The 18,822-nt window shown below is 57.0% G+C and overlaps 2 protein-coding genes across 6 annotated transcripts; both read left to right on the top strand.

The window, feature by feature from the left end:
• The first annotated feature begins 46 nt into the window (after nt 1–46).
• On the top strand, nt 47–9,425 carry EML3 (EMAP like 3). Of its 5 annotated transcripts, none has more exons than XM_016127843.2 (22): nt 47–380; nt 1,225–1,396; nt 1,475–1,741; nt 1,836–1,949; nt 2,955–3,022; nt 3,191–3,314; nt 3,531–3,701; nt 3,891–3,960; nt 4,046–4,156; nt 4,391–4,486; nt 4,839–4,994; nt 5,157–5,298; nt 5,715–5,866; nt 5,949–6,074; nt 6,158–6,289; nt 6,719–6,786; nt 7,337–7,425; nt 7,498–7,595; nt 7,727–7,814; nt 8,368–8,466; nt 8,760–8,890; nt 8,988–9,423. In XM_016127843.2, exons 1-22 carry the CDS (start codon nt 359–361, stop codon nt 9,189–9,191), a joined length of 2,700 nt encoding a protein of 899 aa, XP_015983329.1. In that variant the 5' UTR covers nt 47–358; the 3' UTR covers nt 9,192–9,423. The 5 variants fall into 5 exon arrangements, 4 of the variants coding, with proteins under 4 accessions (XP_015983329.1, XP_015983328.1, XP_015983331.1 ...); XR_001594795.2 differs by having other exon boundaries at nt 105–380; nt 1,472–1,741; nt 7,498–7,636; nt 8,988–9,425; XM_016127842.2 differs by having other exon boundaries at nt 106–380; nt 1,472–1,741; nt 8,988–9,424.
• A 283-nt stretch (nt 9,426–9,708) lies between these two features.
• On the top strand, nt 9,709–18,100 carry MTA2 (metastasis associated 1 family member 2). The gene is made up of 18 exons (XM_016127847.2): nt 9,709–10,225; nt 10,924–10,991; nt 11,326–11,419; nt 12,945–13,062; nt 13,195–13,258; nt 13,455–13,572; nt 13,863–13,965; nt 14,142–14,241; nt 14,408–14,596; nt 14,701–14,775; nt 14,887–14,945; nt 15,117–15,214; nt 15,343–15,482; nt 15,743–15,971; nt 16,167–16,256; nt 16,698–16,816; nt 16,921–17,063; nt 17,272–18,100. Exons 1-18 carry the CDS (start codon nt 10,198–10,200, stop codon nt 17,435–17,437), a joined length of 2,001 nt encoding a protein of 666 aa, XP_015983333.1. The 5' UTR covers nt 9,709–10,197; the 3' UTR covers nt 17,438–18,100.
• The last annotated feature ends 722 nt before the right edge of the window (nt 18,101–18,822 follow it).

The following is an 18,822-nucleotide window of genomic DNA, read 5'->3' as shown; positions in this document are numbered from 1 at the left end:
AGGCTGCCCGGCCCCCCCTCGTCCCGCCCCCCCCTCCCGCGCTTCCTGGCGGCTCCGCGTCCGGCGCCTGTTTGTGCTGCGGCGCTGGGGCCCGGGACGGCCCCGCCACCCCACCCCCGGGAGCCGAGAGCGGCCCCGGGAGACCCCGCGGCCCCGGCGGGCCCCGGAGCCTGCGTCCCCCACGCAACAGCGCCCCCTCCAGGCCCTTTTCCCTGAGTCCGACAGCGCCCCCGGGGGGCGGCGCAGCACCCTTGCGTGCGCACCCCGGGGTGCTTCCCCTTCCCCTCTCCCTGGCCATGGCCCCGGCGGCTTAGACGCCTCCAACGTCGCCGCCGCTGGGAGCAAGCCTGGGGGCCGGATGGACGGGGCCGGGGGGCCCGGTGAGTACGGGGCGGGGCGGGCGGCATGCCCTTCCCGGAGCGCTGGGCCCGTCGCTCAGGCGCTGCCGGTGCCCGACGGCGGTCTGGTCGCGTCCCCGCGTGCTTCTTGGCCCCAGGAGCTCTGAGCATCCTCCACTGTTCCTCAGGTCGCTCTCCCTAGTTACTCGGGTCCTCCTGCTGTCATTTCGGACTTCCCAACGTCATGCTACCCCCAATGTTACTCCGGGCCCCTCGATGTTTCCCCGCCCCCCTATATTTCTCTGGGCCTCTTCTGCTGGTATTTCGCGTCTTTTTACTTTCGACCCCCACCGTTACCCTGGGACCTTCGCTGTGACTCTGTTTCCACTGATGCCCTCTCCTGTCATTCTAGATTTCTTTTCCTGGTCCTCTGAGTCCTCAGAATGGCTGTACTCTTATGTCCCCCCATTATCCATTGGTGGTGACGCCTTCTCAGTTTCTGTGTCTTTCCTGGAGACCTGATCTTGCCCCCGGGTGGGCCCTGTCTCCCTCACCAGCACTGCGCCTCCTGCTGTGTTTCCCACGTTCCTCGGCGGGACTCCATATTTTCCCCCCTGGTAGTCCGCGCGCGGTACGCCGCCCTGTGTCTGCGGAGGCTGGTAGGGCAGCAGGAAGGGAGCTTTGCCAGCTTCCTCGCCTGCCCTGCCAGAAGGAGGCCCTTGATCCTCTACCACCCGTCTCCTCCCGTCTGGGCGAACCTCCAAGCCTGGGGCGGCTTGGAGGGGGCCGTCCTACTGGACAGTTGCGAAGTCGAGAAGAGACAGAATCCCCTCAACACTTTCCCCAGGGGGTGGCACCTTCTGAGTGCTTCTTGCCCCTTTCCCAGGCGAGGGCCCTGCTCAGGAGGCCCTGCAGTCCCTGAGCCAGCGGCTTCAGGTGCAGGAGAAGGAGATGGAGCTGGTAAAGGCCGCCCTGGCGGAAGCCCTTCGCCTGTTGCGGCTGCAGACACTCCCCACCTCCCTGCATGACTCTGGCAGTCCAGCTCCTCCAAGGGACAGGTATGCATGTTGTCACACCCTCTTCCTTCTTCTGGAGGCCTCTAAGGGCCTCCGGTTGATTCACTGTCTTCCCAGCAGCCCTGCAGCACCCCCAGGACTGCCACCAACATGCAGCCCCTCCTTGGTGAGCCGGGGCACCCAGACAGAGGCAGAGATGGAGATGGAGATGTCCCCTGGACCCCCTGGCCTCAGCAATGGGCCCCCAGCCCCTCAGGGGGGCAGCGAAGAGCCTAGTGGGACCCAGTCTGAAGGAGGGGGCAGCAGCAGCAGTGGCACTGGCTCTCCGGGGGGCACTGGCTCCCCGGGGATCCTCAGGCTTGTGCAGCCCCTACAGCGTGCTGACTCGTGAGTGTCCTGTGGCGGAGGCCGGGAGGAGACGGAGGACCAGGGAGCATGATTAGAGGGAGTGACCTTCACCTGCTCACTGTGCTCCTGTCAGGGCACGGAGAAATTCCTCCTCCTCCTCATCCCCCTCAGAGCGGCCTCGGCAGAAACTCTCCCGGAAGGCGGCTTCCTCAGCCAACCTGTTGTTGCGGTCAGGGAGCACAGAGAGGTGGGCGAGGCTCCCCCAACCCACCCCAGCCCAAGCTCAGGCTCCTGACTTTCCTCATCCCTCACTCGCTTCCCTGGGCGGGGTGGGGGGACCTCATCGCCCAACAGGAAGAAAGGAACAAGCTCTCCTGGGGCGCCTGCTGTGTACCCGGCACTGTGCCAAACCCTCGACCTCCTCCATCTCATTCAGTCCCCACGACATCCTTGGGGGGTAGGTGGTCTCATGCTGTTCATTGTCCAGGTGAGGAAGCAGGCTCAGAGAGGGTAAGTCATTTGCCTGGGGTCACACAGCCAGAGCCAGGATTTGAACCAAACCCTTCCTGACTCCAGCTCCTCTGCCCTTTCCACCGTATCACAGCGTACCTCCCAGGATTCCAAGAGGCTTTTCCAAAAGCACCCATGATGTTCATGGGTGACTGACTGTCCTCAGAGCTTCGGCCCGCCACCCCACCAATCTACCAGGCTTTACTTCTAGGGAGCAAGGGGGAACCCTGGTGCCTGAGCAGGTTGTGTCAGAGTGCGTGCAGGTCCCAGGACACCTGAGTGTTTATTCTCTGAAGAGATATTATCGCGTTATTATTATCTAATGACAGTGATCTCGGGGAATTCTTTTGTCACTTTTCTCTTGAGAGAGGAGGACTTTCTTGTGTACCTCCCAGCTCTCTGAAAGGTAGGGTTGGTGTACTTTCCGGATTCACTTTGGTCCCATTTTATAGATGGGGAAATGAAAAGGTCAGTAGCCAGAGACCTGGCAGTCTGGCGGGAGGGGCTCCTCCCTGTCACCCTGCCCTGCCTTTCGCAAGCTTTATGGCCTTGTGCCTTGTGTTCAGCCCCGTTAGCCTCAATCTTCTCATTTCTTGAATGGAACTAAATGCCCAGAATGCAAACTAAAGCCTGCAGAAGTACTGGGGTCTTCTGAGTAACCTCCTTTTTTGTGTCCTGCCCCGCGCCATGTAGATCTTGGGACCTGTCCCCAATCCCTATGCTTTTTTCCTCTTCCCAATAGCCGTTGGGGGAAAGAGCCCCTCTCCAGCCCCGGGGGTCCTGGATCTCGGAGGAGTAATTACAATCTGGGTGAGTACAGAAGCATCTGGATGAATTTAGATGACACAGTTAAGGTTTGGGGTATAGCCCCAGGAACTACATCGGGGTACCTATGAGGAATGGTGGGTAGAGTGTTGCTCTGGCTTTCCTGGAGGGAGGCTTCAGGGTGGTGGTTGACACCCCGCCTTTTCTCTGTAGAAGGCATCTCAGTGAAGATGTTCCTTCGTGGCCGCCCAATTACCATGTACATCCCATCTGGCATCCGCAGCCTTGAGGAGCTGCCCAGCGGCCCACCCCCGGAGACCCTCAGCCTTGACTGGGTGTATCCTGCCCCCTCCGGGCTCATGAGAACCATCCTCCCCATCTTGGGACCCCCCTCCCCCGTTTTGCTCCTGGGTCTGCGGGGACAAGGAGACCTCTGAATAGTCCCCTCCCATTCTCTGCCCATGGCTCTGCCAGCCAGAAGCTCTGTCCTTCTCCCCTCTTCCTCATCCTGCCCTTGATCTGACCCTTTCCTTGACCGTGATCCCCACTCCAGTTACGGGTACAGGGGGCGTGATTCCCGCTCTAATCTGTTCGTGCTGCGTTCTGGGGAGGTGGTCTACTTTATTGCCTGTGTGGTGGTGCTGTACCGGCCCGGGGGAGGCCCAGGGGGTCCTGGAGGTGGCGGCCAGAGACATTACCGGGGGCACACGGACTGCGTTCGATGGTGAGGGGCCTGGGGCCTGGGAGTGGGCAGCTCTAGGCATTGGGGATGGTGGGCTTGGCAGGAAGCGGGCCTGGGCGGGTGCGGAGGAGCAGAAGGGAGCCGCCTTGCCGCTCCGCCGGCACAGAGGAGGCGTCCCGGGTGGCCTAGAGAGACTGACCCCCTTCCCTAGCGTGTCTTCTCTTCACTTAGCCTGGCCGTTCACCCCGATGGTGTTCGTGTGGCCTCAGGACAGACGGCTGGAGTGGATAAGGATGGAAAGGTAAGACCAGAGTCAAACCCAGGTAGACAGGATGAAATGCCGGCCCAGCTTTCTTTCTCATCTTCGACCCCGTCTCCCACTTCAGCCCCTGCAGCCCGTGGTTCACGTCTGGGACTCCGAGACGCTGCTGAAGCTGCAGGAGATCGGACTGGGGGCCTTCGAGCGCGGTGTGGGGGCCCTGGCCTTTTCAGTTGCGGTGAGCTGGCCCCAAAGCCTCTTGACCCCCATCTTCGTTGTCCGGGAACCCTGTTCTTGTACTTCACTAGGAAGCCTCAGAAGTTCTGGCCTTCCTGAGCCCCGCCTAGCCAGTTCGCCTGAGAAAGGGACATGTGTCCACTTCTTGTGCCCTCCCAACCTGTGATGGCACCCCGTGCCTAATGGCTCGACCTCTAGGCCTCACTCAGCCCTTCCGATGTGTCCCCGTCCTCAGGACCAGGGCGCTTTTCTTTGTGTGGTGGATGATTCTAATGAGCACATGCTGTCTGTGTGGGACTGTAACCGGGCCGCGAAGCTGGCTGAGATCAAGGTGAGTCCAGGTGGCCTGTAGCGCACCGCGGATGGGGAGGCAGGAGTGGTGGGGGTGCAGGGGGTCCAGACTTAGCCGTACGTTTACCTCCTTTCTGGCTGGCTCACCTGGGGCCAGCCTCCAGCCTCTCGGAGGCTGTGAAGTGGGGACTACAGAAGTCCTGACCTCACAGGCGTAGGGGTGACTGATCGGGAGTGACTGGGAGTAGTGCTCTTAGGGGACTAGCGTCCGGAAGGAAGGCTGCCCTGGGGTGGCTGGACTTCTGCAGACCAGCCGTCCGGATGCAAATGAAGCCAAGTCAAGTGAAGATGCCCAGGGCTTGGGGTGGCTGAATCCAGTATCTTCTCCTCAGAGCACAAACGACTCAGTCCTGGCTGTTGGCTTCAGTCCTCGTGACAGCAGCTGCATTGTCACCAGCGGGAAATCCCACGTCCACTTCTGGAACTGGAGCGGTGGAGCAGGGGTTCCTGGGAATGGGACCCTCACCCGAAAACAGGGTGTCTTTGGGGTGAGGTGTGGATGCATGCAGGGTGGTGGGGGAGGGCAGAGTGGACATGGAAGTATGGGTCTGAGGACTGTAGACGCTAGTGCTACCCAACTCCCACTGTCCTGTGACTTTCAGTTTTTGTCTTTCCCTTTGACCGCTGCTCTCTGCTTTCTTCTCCCCTAGAAATACAAGAAACCCAAGTTTATCCCTTGCTTTGTGTTCCTCCCGGATGGAGACATTCTCACTGGGGACTCAGAGGGGAACATTCTCACCTGGGGGCGGAGCCTCTCAGATTCCAAGACCCCGGGCAGGGGCGGGGCCAAAGGTATGTGCTGGGGCGGGGCATCTGGGAAGTCTGACACCCCAGAGGGTCTATGGGAACGGAGAAGTGAATTGCCCATTTTTTCACTGTGAGAGTCGACAGTTCTCTGTGGGCCACTCTAGAAGGGCAGGGGGCAGCGTGGCCGAGGGTAAAGGGCTGGGGTTTTGGAGTCTTCCAGATCCTGGGTTCAAATTCTACTGTTGCCGCTAGTTGTCTGGCCTTTAGGAAGTTACTTCACTTCTCTGCGCCTCGGTTGTCCAGTCTGTAAACTGGGAAAAATAATAACCAAGGATCAGAGATAGTATTCAGTAGAGACTCAGATGCTGGGAGTTATTACTCTATTACGACGGCCTAGGCTGCTCCTGTTCCCCATTTCCCTACACCCCAAGAGCCTGACCAACCCAGGACTTTGCCAACAGAGACCTATGGGATTGTGGCCCAGGCCCATGCTCACGAAGGTTCCATTTTTGCTCTGTGTCTCCGGCGGGATGGGACCGTGCTGAGTGGCGGCGGGCGCGACCGCCGGCTGGTGCAGTGGGGGCCTGGGTTGGCGGCCCTCCAGGAGGCCGAGGTGAGGGCTTGACTGCGATCGAGTGGGGGAGGGGGAAGAGGACTGGCCAATGGGCCCCTGACTTTCTGCCACCACTCTGCAGATTCCTGAACACTTTGGGGCTGTGCGAGCCATTGCTGAGGGGCCGGGCTCTGAGCTGCTGGTGGGAACCACGAAGAATGCATTGCTGAGGGGCGATCTGACCCAGGGCTTCTCCCCCGTGATCCAGGTTGGGGGACCAAGGGCTCAGAGGAGGAGGAAGGGAAGAGCTGTTGGGGAGGGGCAGAGGTGACAGCACACGCTCTGCTATAGGGCCACACAGACGAGCTCTGGGGATTGTGCACACATCCCTTCCAGAACCGCTTCCTCACCTGCGGCCATGACCGGCAGCTCTGCCTGTGGGATGGGGAGGGCCATGCGCTGGCTTGGAGCATCGACCTCAAGGTATAGCTCTGTCTCCCCGGATCCTCAGTGCCACGCCCACCATGACTCCTGTGGCCACCACTCCTTCCCCAACATCCCCTTTCCTTTTGCCCTCCAGAAGCAGCCAGTTTGTACTGGTCTGGCTGTACTTGCTACTAAAATGTTCATACTTCTGTGCTGATTCCTCTAATGCTCCCCCAATGGCCCAGACCTCCCCTTGATCCAGTAACTGATGGTTAATCTCTGGCCCAGCAGGGGTCCTCAGTTCTGGCTATAAAATATTTTGAGCATCACCCACTGTTTAGGCTCCACCCTGGGCCTACTGTCCCTCTCTTCTTGTCTCCATCCAACTTGTGAGGAGACTTTGACCTTACTAAGATGACAAGGGGTCTGTCTTGTTTCCCTCACTAGAAAGGCATCTACTTGAAATCACTTTCTCTTCCCTCCCAGGAGACTGGTCTCTGTGCGGACTTCCACCCCAGTGGGGCAGTCGTGGCCGTAGGACTGAACACGGGGAGGTGAGAGGGAGCCAGGATGCCTGGGAGGGAAAAGCAGGAGGTACGGGACAGGTTCCTGGTCATGGTGGCGGGCGGGGGTAGGGGGAGTAGGGGAGAAGGGGCGTGATCACTGTCTGCTCGGGAGCCCCAGCTGCACCTTCCTGTTCCTCAGTGCTTCTCCCTGCAACCTGGGCCTCCCTTGCTTCCCTGTGACAACTGTCATCATATCCTCCCCCAACCACTATCCCTTCCAAGCCTGGAGTGGAGGAGGTGACCGCTTAGGATAGAGAAGTGGCAGGAATGGGAGGAGCACAGGGGAGACTAACGAGAACATGACAGGTTTTACAGACCCCATAAGGCCCTTGTAGTCCAGCCCTATGTTCCTTTCTCAGATGGCATCAGATGCCCCTCAGCTTTTATCTGCCCTTAGCCTCTTCCCATTTCCCAGCATAACAATGCAGTGGCTACCTCTGTCTACTTCATAGCCTTTCCATTGGTGCCTCTGAGTCTCTCCAACTGGCTAACCCCCACAGTGCCCAGGACACTTGCTTTCTGCCCCCCTCCCTTCCAGGTGGCTGGTTTTGGACACAGAGACCAGAGAGATCGTGTCCGATGTCACCGATGGCAATGAACAGCTCTCAGTGGTCCGGTACAGCCCAGGTGGGAGCCGCCCCCACCCTGGACCCAGACCCATCCCTGGTCCTTCCCTCTCTGAGGTGACTGTCTTTGTAGATGGGTTGTACCTGGCCATCGGTTCCCATGACAACATGATCTACATCTATAGTGTTTCCAGTGATGGTGCCAAGTCCAGTCGCTTTGGCCGCTGTGTGGTGAGGAAGCTGGGGTGGAGGGTGGGACATTGCCATAGCAGGTAAACTCCTCGAAGGGTCCCATGCACTAAAGGAGGTTGGGGGATGGGAAATGGGGACCCTATTTTTAGTCTCTTGACTCTTGCTCCCAGGGTCACTCCAGCTTTATCACTCACCTTGACTGGTCCAAGGATGGGAACTTCATCATGTCCAATTCTGGAGACTATGAGATCCTTTACTGTGAGTGGCAGTAGAGTGGGCATGGGGAGAGGGTAATTGGGGTGGCTTCTATTTGTGTGTGCCCCTGGTTGGGAGGGGATGAAAGAGAATATGTGGGGAGCTTCAGGCAGAGAGGGGCTGTCAGATGGGGAGGTGGAGATGGGGTTGGAGTCAGAATTATACACATGGGATTAATTGTGATTTGGAAACACACACACACACACACACACACACACACACACACACACAGTTTTATACCATGTCTTGTTCCCACAAGGATTTGAGGGAGCTGAAGAATGCACCCAGAAAAGATGGTTTTGGAAAAGTTTCTTAGGCAGTTGTGGAGGGATTGCCTTATCTAGAGAGGAGGAACTGCTGAGAAGCTGTTAAGAGAACTTGAGGGAGAACTCAGGAAGCACATGGGGCTGGGTTTTGCCCTGGGCTGAGGGCTACTGTGGTGACCAGACCACATGTCGCCACCTCAAGCCAGTCTTTCCAACCTGGCCTTCACCACATGGCATCTTCCCCACTGAGGGCTGGTGAGGGCTGAGCTGGGTGGGGTCCCTCTTCCCAGGGGACGTGGCTGGAGGCTGCAAGCTGCTGAGGAATCGCTATGAGAGCCGAGACCGGGAGTGGGCCACCTACACCTGCGTGCTGGGCTTCCATGTCTATGGTGAGCAGGGGCGCAGGGTGGAACCCTGAGTGTGTGTGCGTGGGCGGGGGGGGGGGGTCGAGGTCGAGCCCACCCCGGGGTCGGAATGCTGGGCGTATAGGGAGGAGTGGGCATCAAGAAACTGGACGATCCAGTCCAGGAGGCCCCGCTAGCTCCCTGGCCTTCCCTTGGGAGTGGTTGCCTGAAACGCGGCCGGTGGGTGGTCGCAGCTGCCGGAGTCTGGGAAACAGTGCAGCTCTGGGCTGTGGGTGGAGGAAAGGAGGAGGCCGCGCTGAGGCCAGCCACTGTGCTAGGCGTGTGGCCGGACGGCTCAGATGGCACCGACATCAATTCCCTGTGCCGCTCCCACAACGAGCGCGTGGTGGCCGTGGCAGACGACTTCTGCAAAGTGCACCTTTTCCAGTACCCGTGCGCACGCGCCAAGGTAAGGCCTCCTGGAGTCTCCCGGAGTCTCCCGGGTCGGTTGGGGCTGGGGGCCCAGGGTGCGCAGTCGGCGCAACTCGACCTTCCCTCCAACCCAGGCACCAAGTCTCGTGTACGGTGGCCATGGAAGTCATGTGACCAGCGTCCGGTTCACTCACGACGATTCGCACCTCATCTCGCTGGGCGGCAAGGACGCCAGTATCTTCCAGTGGCGAGTGCTGGGTGCCGGGGGCGCGGGGCCAGCTCCAGCCACGCCCTCTCGAACCCCCTCCCTGTCCCCCGCCTCCTCTCTCGACGTCTGACCGCTGCCGGACTGGACCCACCAGCCCTAGGCGTGGCCCTGCCCCACCCGAACCCCAGGACCAGTGGCCGACCCTTTCTCAACTTGGAGACATTCCTGATCGCGCATTTCCCCGGAGGGGGCGAGCGGCACCCCTGCACACACTGTATAGACCCGCTGGCCGAGCCGGGCAGCCCCAGCCTGGGCCCTGACTCCCGCTGCCTGCTGAGGGGCAATAAACCAAAAGCAAAGTCGCCTCCCAGTCCTTTTGTGGGGCGCGGCTGGGCGCCTTCGGGGCCCTTTGGGGGTGGGGATGAAAGAAAAGAGCGCGGAAAGGGTGAGGGAGCGTAGACCATTCATGCAAATGACAGGCAAAGCCGCTTGCAAATAACCTGGCGGAGCGCACAGGCGCGCTTCTCCCCCGGCGGTAGGCGGAGAGGCAGGGCTCCGGCAACCAGAGAGTTAATGAAGCCCAACTCCTCCCGGCGTCGGAGGCGGGGCCGAGCTGCAGCGGAAATAACCGAGCGCGGGGCCGCGGTTGGCCGGAGGGAGCCGAAGCGCTTCCGGAAGTGGCCGATCCGTGGGGTCTCTCTCTCCGACCTGAGCCGAGCGCCGGGCCTTGTTCTCCGGATCGGCCGAAGGTGTTCCGGAAGGAGGCGAACCCCGAGGCGGGCAGGGCCAGCCGTCTCCGCCGCCGACAGAGCCCAACGTCTGCTGGGGCTTTGAGAGGGTGGGGGACTCCCGAGCCTGGCTCCGCGTCGTCGGGAGCTGAACTCGTTCCGGAAGGAGCCGAGGAGACCGGCGCCGGCCTCGGCGCCCCGGGCGTGAGGCGGTAGCAGCCGCGGCGACAGCGCGGGCCGAGATGAACCGCGACGGCTGAGGCGGCGGAGGTGCCGGCTGCGTGGGCCCGACCGAGACTTCCGTGAAGCGCCAGCCCCGCGCTCCGGGCTTCGCCTCGAGCTGAGCTCTGCACCCCCCCGAGCCTCCAGGTCCCCTTTGTGCGGCCGGAGGAGGCGGCGGGAACGGCCATGGCGGCCAACATGTACCGGGTGGGGGGTGAGTACCGGGCGCACGGGCTGCGGGGCCCGGGGCGGGAGAGGCTGAGGGCCGGGACTGAGAAGCTCAGCCCCCGGCGGCGTGGTTCCGAGCGCGGACCGGAACCGGAACCGGGGAGCGAGGGTGCGGGAACGGCGACGCGACCGGGCGCCGAGACTCCCAGAGAGCTGGGGGCAGCCCCGACGGCGCTCACGGGGCTGCGTCTGTGGTCCCCCGGATCGGGGAGCGGGGCTTGGGAAAGTGGTTCCGAAGGAGCTGACAGGCAGGGGGCGCGAAGGGTTAGAGCGACCGCTTTGCCACTTGCAGGGGAGCCACCGGGAGGTGTCCTCTCCCCAGGCGTTATTGTGCGCCTCGGTTCGCAAAGGCAGGGGCCCTGCGTTAGTGTGAACAATTGCTCTCTTCGCTGGGACTGGGGTACCATCCAGTCGCTGAGATGGGACAGCAGGGGAAACCCCTGCTTCTTGTTAATTAAGGCTCACTTTTGAGTGAAAGAACTGATTTCAGAATTAGGTGGTCAGGGGTGGGGGGGCATCCCCTCTTTTCTCTTCATGTCTCCACTTCCCCATTTTAGCGTCCTGTCTGCCTGGACCCCGATCTCATTTTGGCCCACCCAGGCCTATTTTCTCTCCTACCCTGATACTCTGGCTCTCCAATCTCCTGGTCTGATCTTCCCGGTTCTTCCCCACCCCCTCCTACAGATTACGTCTATTTTGAGAACTCCTCCAGCAATCCTTACCTGGTTAGACGGATTGAGGAGCTCAACAAGGTGAGTGGAGCAGAGCCTCCCCAGCCCCCCTTCCCCAAAGTGGTCTCTTTCTTCTTAGGTCTCTAACTTCAGGTGGAAGAGAGAGGGATAGAGGGAGAGGACTCTGTCAGTCTTTCGATGTGTTCAGGAAAGGCTATTGAGAGCTGAGTGGGAACTTTATCGTTCTATCTCTTGTGGGTCAAAGAAAGATTTGGGAAGTCAGTCTTTAAATATAAGTCTCATTCATAATTTCTCGGGTTTAGCTACAGCCCATAGAAACTTGCTGTTAGTCTCTTCCTTCTGCATTTCTACATTCAAATGACCAGTTTTCAATGCTCTTTTTCCCCCCTCTTAGACTGCAAATGGAAATGTGGAGGCAAAGGTTGTGTGCCTTTTCCGGCGAAGGGACATTTCTAGTAGCCTCAACAGCCTGGCTGATAGTAATGCCAGTGAGTGTCTTCGTACCCCCACCTTACCCTCGGCCCCCCCTTTCCTCCCCCTCCCCATGTTCTGAGTCCTGGGCCTGTCCCTGCAGGTGTTTCTCCCGGTAGCATGCCCAAGGCAGGGGTGTGAGTTCGGGGGTGGTAAATGTTTGGTCTGCGGAGGGAGGCCTGTTTTTACACGTTGGTTGGAAGCAGGGGGAAGAGACTATGATAAGGAGAGCCAGAGTTTGGCTTAATGCGTGAGTGTAGGTGAATGGTGTGTGTAAAAGAGGTAATAGTATTTAAAACAGAAGATGAGTTTCAGAGAAGCAGGACCCTTGAGGGACGGTTTTGTGTATGTTGGGACAATGAGTAGTGACTGGGGGTCAAGGTGAAGAGGAAGAGATTTTGCTTAGAAGCCATGAGGTGATGAGAATACATCGAAGGGACGGAATAGGAAGAGAGGAAAGTTTTCTTGTACTTTTTCCTCTTTCTCTCCTCCCTTATTTTCCCCTCCACTCCATTTTACATCTTTCCCTTTTCCTGTTGTCCTATTTTCTCCTTATACTTTCTCTTCTTTCAGAAAATGTCCTGTTTCCCTTAGTGTCCTTATATTTTCCTGCTTTGGCTTTTTTCCCCTCTTCCTCTTGTTCCTCATTCTTAAATTATTTTCCTTATTCCAGGATGCTTTGGACATGAAGGAGTTAAGGGGCCTACCAAGTTCTCTGGCCCTCTGGGGTTTCCAGCTCCATCTGGCAGGGGCTGACCTTGGCCTTGTCCAATCAGAAGGGATGTGGGGGGTGTGGTCCTCCTTGCCTTAGCACAGGGTTTCCGGAGCACACAGGCAAGGGGCGGAGCTTGCTGCACCCCCCCTTCTCCCTGAGGTTGGGAACAATGCACCAATGAGCCTGGGCCTGTGGCTCTTCTGTACCCCTCCCACTTTGATTGGCACCCAGCCAGGTTAACCCTTTCCACCAAGGTTTCAGGGCAAGTTGCAGCTTCTAGGGGAGGAAGGCATTGGCACTGGCTTGAGAGATACTGTCCTTGAAAGCCCCTCAAACAATTATCCAAGTAGAACGTGAGCAGTAGTTAGGGTGGCGTGTGATGGTTAAGGACAATGAGTCTCCCGAAATCTGAAAAGAGGAACTGGTAAACACAACTTCGTATGATGCTTTTTCATCTCACTGAGTTTCCGGACCTCAGGCTGGTTTAACAAGAAAGAGACAGGTGTGATGTTCTTTCTGGGTCTGGTGTGGGCAGATTTGCACTCTGAGTGGTGTCTGGGCATTGGCGTCGGGTTTGGGATGCATTTCTGTGGCATTCTTCGTACTCAGCAGCTCTTTCCTACGAGCAGTAGCGGTGGACAGTGGGAACATCTCTGATGGGGGAGAGGGCTAAGTGCGAAGGCTGCTTGGTAAGGGCGAGCAAGGCAGGTGCCTGGAGAGTGTGAGAAAAACAGCTGAGACGGGAAGTTCTCCCTAGGCCAGAGTGTTCAAGGTGGCTTCTTTTTGGATTAGTTTCTGACTTGGTTTCTTTCTCTTTAATCTCCCAGGGGAGTTTGAGGAGGAATCAAAGCAGCCAGGGGTATCGGAGCAGCAGCGACATCAACTGAAGCACCGGGAGCTTTTCCTTTCTCGGCAGTTTGAGTCGTTACCAGCCACCCACATACGGTACGGGACAATCAGGGTCACTGCGGCCAGCATGTACTTATTTGGAAGATGGAGAGGAGGGGGTGGTGTATTGGACATGCTGTGAAGAGGGAATGAGAAGCTCACCAGGGGCTTCTGATCCTTTTTCTATAGGGGAAAATGCAGTGTGACTCTCTTGAATGAGACAGATATCTTGAGCCAGTACCTGGAAAAGGAGGTGAGAAATTGGTGTCGGGGGGGGGGGTGCGGGGGGAATGGAGGGGGTGGGTATTGCTCCCAAAGGCAAGAGGAAAGCAAGACTGTGATGAGGTACAGGTTGACAGACTGCCTGTCTCGGGAACTCTGGGTGCACCCCACTGCCCCCTGTCGTTGAGGACTGCTGCCCTCTTTACCTTCTCTCTTCTCATCTCCAGGACTGCTTTTTTTACTCACTGGTGTTTGACCCTGTTCAGAAGACCCTTCTAGCTGATCAGGGGGAAATCCGAGTTGGTTGCAAGTACCAAGCTGAGATCCCAGATCGCCTGGCAGAGGGTAAGCAACAGGAGAGACTGGCTTCCGGGTTATCTAACATCGGTCTCTGTGAGTCGTGTGCTCTGGAGTTGGACGGTGCAGTCTGCATGGTCCTGTGCTGTGACCATGACAGAATACGACCTCAGGAACCTGGAAAGGGCAGATGGGCACAGTTAGGAAGAGAAGTCTGAGAGTCAAGGTGGCTGATAGGATCCAATCAAGAGATGAGGAGGGACAGGTGCTATTTGAATGTCAAGACACCTATTATCCTCCCTCCCACTCCCTGATGATGCCGTTGCCCTGTTCCCCAGGGGAATCTGATAACCGGAACCAGCAGAAGATGGAGATGAAAGTCTGGGACCCAGACAACCCTCTCACAGACCGGCAGATTGATCAGTTTCTTGTGGTGGCCCGGTGAGGGGTGGGTGGATGGGGAAGGGGGGCGGGCGGAGGTGTGGACATAGTTCTGAGTCTCGTTCGTAGAGATGGGCATTATTTTTTGGTGGCGTGGGTGTTTTCTCACCTGGTTTAGTCCCTCAGCCCACTCGTGCTTTCTTTTTGCCCTCCTGACTTCTCAATTCCTCTCTTAGAGCGGTGGGGACCTTTGCGAGAGCCCTGGATTGTAGCAGCTCCATTCGGCAGCCAAGCCTGCACATGAGTGCAGCCGCTGCCTCCCGAGATATCACTCTGGTGAGCAAAAGTTGGTGGGTAGGCGGGCAAGCTGAGCTTTATGGGGACCTGCAGAGCCTGGGGACTGGAGAGGAGAGTGTCTGAGGGAGCGGGTACGTTTAGAGAGCCGCAGGGGAGCATGCCGAGGGTTTCAGGTCATCAGCATTGTTTCCCACCTTCCCTGTAGTTTCATGCAATGGATACGTTGCAAAGGAACGGCTATGACCTGGCGAAGGCCATGTCGACCCTGGTGCCCCAGGGGGGCCCAGTGCTGTGTCGGGATGAGATGGAGGAGTGGTCTGCCTCGGAGGCCATGCTTTTCGAGGAGGCCCTGGAGAAGTACGGGAAGGATTTCAATGATATTCGCCAGGACTTCGTAAGTGGCTAGGGCTAGGAGAAGAAGTGGAAGAGATGCCAGGCGGGAGAACCAGGACCTAGGGCCAGGTGCTAGCTCATACTTCTTCCCTCGGTCCTCCTTAGCTACCCTGGAAGTCACTTGCCAGCATAGTCCAGTTTTATTACATGTGGAAAACCACAGACCGCTACATTCAGCAGGTACAGCCTGGGCTAGGGAGGCTGGACCAGAGGGCTCCTACACACAGTTGCCTTTGAAGTTGCTGACATCTCCCAGCTGAGATGCTCTGATCCTTCTCTTTCTTTCTGCAGAAGAGATTGAAAGCTGCTGAAGCAGACAGCAAACTGAAACAAGTCTACATCCCCACCTAGTAAGTGTTGGGGTGGAGAGCCCGGCGTGTTTTCCTTTCCTTCCCTCAACCTGTGCTTTCCTCAGTGATTAGGGATGGGCAGGGGGCAGGGCACATCATCACAGAGAGAAGGTGGAAATGGATTCTTTTCCTTGAATTCTTTCTTTTTCTTTCCACTCCTTCCCCTGTTAGCACCAAACCAAATCCTAACCAGATCATCTCTGTGGGCTCAAAACCTGGCATGAATGGGGCCGGGTTCCAGAAGGGCCTGACTTGCGAGAGCTGCCACAGTGAGTTCCGGGGAGGGACAGGGACATTGGGTTGGGGGTGGGTGAGAGGCCTGCTCTGGCCCATAAACCTGAGGAGCTCAAGTGGCCTGTTCTTCCCTGGCCTCCAATTCCTCTCCATGTTCGTCTAGCCACACAGTCTGCCCAGTGGTACGCCTGGGGCCCACCCAACATGCAGTGCCGCCTCTGTGCTTCCTGTTGGATCTACTGGAAGAAGTATGGGGGACTGAAGACCCCAACCCAGCTTGAGGGGGCTGCTCGGGGCACAACAGTAAGGATCGATGGGGACAAGGAGGGGGCGAGCAGGGAGCGTGTCGATGAGAGCTTTAGGCGAAGGCCAGAACACCCAACTCCATATATGGTGATGGTTTGGTGTGTGTGTCGTGGAGAGTGTGATTGTGGTTCGGGAGCATGGCAGGTTGGGATGGCAATAAAGAGATGAGTCGGGAAAATTGTTCTTTGCAAAGAATGGAAGAAAGAAAGGAGCCTCAGTGTCCATCTGCGTTTTCCCTTTTTCCTGCATCCTTCCAGGAGCCACACTCGAGGGGTCATTTGTCCAGACCTGAAGCCCAAAGTCTCTCCCCTTATACGACCAGCGCCAACCGGGCCAAGCTGCTGGCTAAGAACAGGCAAACATTCCTGCTCCAGACCACGAAGCTGACCCGTCTTGCCAGACGCATGTGCAGGGACCTGTTACAGCCGAGGAGGGCTGCCCGGCGACCCTATGCCCCTATCAATGCCAATGCCATCAAGGCGGAGTGTAAGGGCAGGGGTGCTAGGGCTAGTGGCAGGTTCGGGGTTGCCCTGGCCAGAGACTGGTATTTTATCTGGATGTTTAAGTGACAGTAGGGATAGTAGGCCACAGGGGTTTGTTAAGAAATTAGACATGGCTCCTGGCCTCAGGAGAGGCCTGAATAGTGAAGCCCCTTTAAGAGCTTTGACCTTCGTTCTCCAGGCTCCATTCGACTTCCTAAGGCTTCCAAGACTCCACTGAAGATCCACCCTCTGGTGCGGCTGCCCCTGGCAACTATCGTCAAAGATCTGGGTATGGGTTGGGGCACTAGATTGTGGGTACGGGGCGGGTGGAGGATGGGCGCTGTGGGCGCTCAGTCCTTTACTATCAAAATTTTTTCTCCCCTGCTTTTTTCTTTCCCATTCAGTCCTAAGAGGTTTAGTCTAACAAATCGCACTATTGTAGGTTAACAGTGTTTTCTTATAAGCTCTTCAGTGTGACAGTACTGATTTGACAAAATCACACTCCTGTGTGATCATTGAAATACTAGTTAAGTTTTTGAAGATTCAAAAGCTATATTTGGAATTTTGACTGCGTGAGAGGGGTCGATGTCCCTAGCCCCCAGTGTCGTTCAAGGGTTCACTGTACTGGTAATTGCTTGTCAGACCGCTGCCCCATCACTACTTTTGGTGATGCCCAGGGAAACTGCATATGAAAGTTCTCCAAGTTTTGTTTTCTCTTTTTTCTTGGCAGTGGCCCAGGCACCTCTGAAACCAAAAACACCTCGGGGTACCAAGACACCGATCAACAGAAACCAGCTGACCCAGAACCGGGGCCTGGGGGGCATTATGGTGAAACGGGCCTATGAGACTGTGAGTTGACAGACTGGAGTGAGCCCAGCCAAGTTGGGTGGGCTTTTATTTCTGCTAGGAGCCTGAGAGAGTCCCTTCTCGTTGTGTTGCCCTACCCTTTCCAGATGGTAGGAGTCCCCTTTTCTGCCAATGGAAGGCCCCTGGCCTCAGGGATTCGCTCAAGCTCACAGCCCGCCGCCAAGCGACAGAAACTAAACCCAGCTGATGCCCCCAATCCTGTGGTGTTTGTGGCCACAAAAGATACCAGGTACGGAGCCCACCGTGGGAAGGGCCGAGAGGTTGACAATGCAGTTTGGCGGGTGTGGGAAATAGGGTATCTGACAAGACCAGCTCCCAGAAGACTGGGTGCAGGGCGGGAATGCCAGAAAAGAATGGGCCAGGAGAATTGCAGTGTGGAATGTGGAGTTTCACCTCAAGAATCATAGCCTTCTTGATTCCCCTCTTTTCCTGGCCAGGGCCCTGCGGAAGGCTCTGACCCACCTGGAAATGCGGCGAGCTGCCCGCAGGCCTAACTTGCCCCTGAAAGTGAAGCCACCGCTGATTGCAGTGCGGCCCCCGGTCCCTCTACCTGCACCCTCACATCCTGCCAGCACCAATGAGCCCATTGTTCTGGAGGATTGAGCAGCTGTGGGGAAGGGAGGTGGGCTGAAAGCTAGAGGGTGGGTGCCCAGGGCACCCCGAGTTCTCTTCCCTCTCGTATAAAGAGACTGAAGAGTGAGGGAGGGAGCAAGTGTGTGTCCTTGACGGGGTTGGGCGCCCTCTGGTGTTACCACTTCAAGGCTTGTCCCCCTCCCATGTTTCCCCATGCCTGGTGATAGAAGGCAGACTGCAGGAATTTGGCCCACTGTGGGAACCTAGCCTGTTTTGGGGGGTAGGACCCACAGTTGTCTTGGACAGTTTTAGGGGGAGGGTTTTTTAATTTTTTAAAAATTTTGCCTCCCTTCGTGAAAGGGGATGGGGGAGGGGAAGAGTAAACAGATCAGGTGGCGGTACCTGGTTGGGGGAGGGGGGTGTGCACTGCCATGACTGCCATGTCTATCTTTTTTTTTTTTTTTCTTTCTAATTGGGGGTTTCTCTCCCTATTTGGTATCCTTAGGAAACTAAGGAGTTTGAGGCCCCTAAGCTGGCATCAACCCCAGCCCATGCTCGCTATTTCCTTCCCTGGTCCCCTCAGCCTTTTGTACGCCAATTCTCAGAAATAAAGATCTTTTTGTCCATTTTTTTAACCTTGGATTCTGTAATTGGTTCTTATAGTAACAAATAAAAAGCTGTTTTCTTCAGCTCCTCCTGGTTTAACTGTTCTCTACCTTGTGTGTGTGTGTGCATGTGTGGGGGTGGGGCATCTTCAGTTGGGAAAGTATAAGGACAAAGGACAATAAAGTACAGATGGGTCTTGCCCTGGGAAAAGCTTTATGAGATATGCAGCCTGTTCCAGCTAGCTTTTTTTTTTTTTTGGCTGGGTACGGTGAATATTGATAGTAGATAACAAGCTTGGGCTCCCTAAGCCCCCTGGTTAGCTTGTGGGGCCCAAAGTGCTCCCCAGTTTCCTGTGGTGCTGAATACCATCTTAGCACAAATTCATTCGAAGTAATTAGGTTGAGCTGGTTCTCTGGATGGCACACCTCCATAGGTAGAGGGTATGTGTGAAGATGTTTCTCTATTTCCCAGTTCTTAATCCCCTCTCCCTTAAGAAATTCCAGAGGCCAGGGCAAGACATAGCCCACCTTTGGGGGTACTGCAGGACTGTAACCACCTAGCTACGGTGTTTTTGCACTATGCTGTTTCATGGATCCCCAGCGCCAGCCTCAGCAACTGCGTTACTATCAGGGCCCATTCAGGCAGTTTCCTGCCTTTTCAGCTTTGGGAAACAGATGACACACCTGACCCAGGCCCAGCAAAAGCATCTTAGGAGAGAGAACAAGTCTATTATGTGCTCCTTGGCACCTCCTTTAGAAATGGGGAACAGCTTCAGCAGCTGTGACTTGCTCGAGGTTACAGCCCTTGTG

This window comes from Rousettus aegyptiacus, unplaced genomic scaffold (assembly GCF_014176215.1).
Source record: "Rousettus aegyptiacus isolate mRouAeg1 unplaced genomic scaffold, mRouAeg1.p scaffold_m13_p_5, whole genome shotgun sequence".
Classification (NCBI taxonomy): Eukaryota; Metazoa; Chordata; class Mammalia; order Chiroptera; family Pteropodidae; genus Rousettus; species Rousettus aegyptiacus.
Note: the sequence above shows the minus strand (reverse complement) of the source record. Positions and strands in the feature narration are given on the sequence as shown.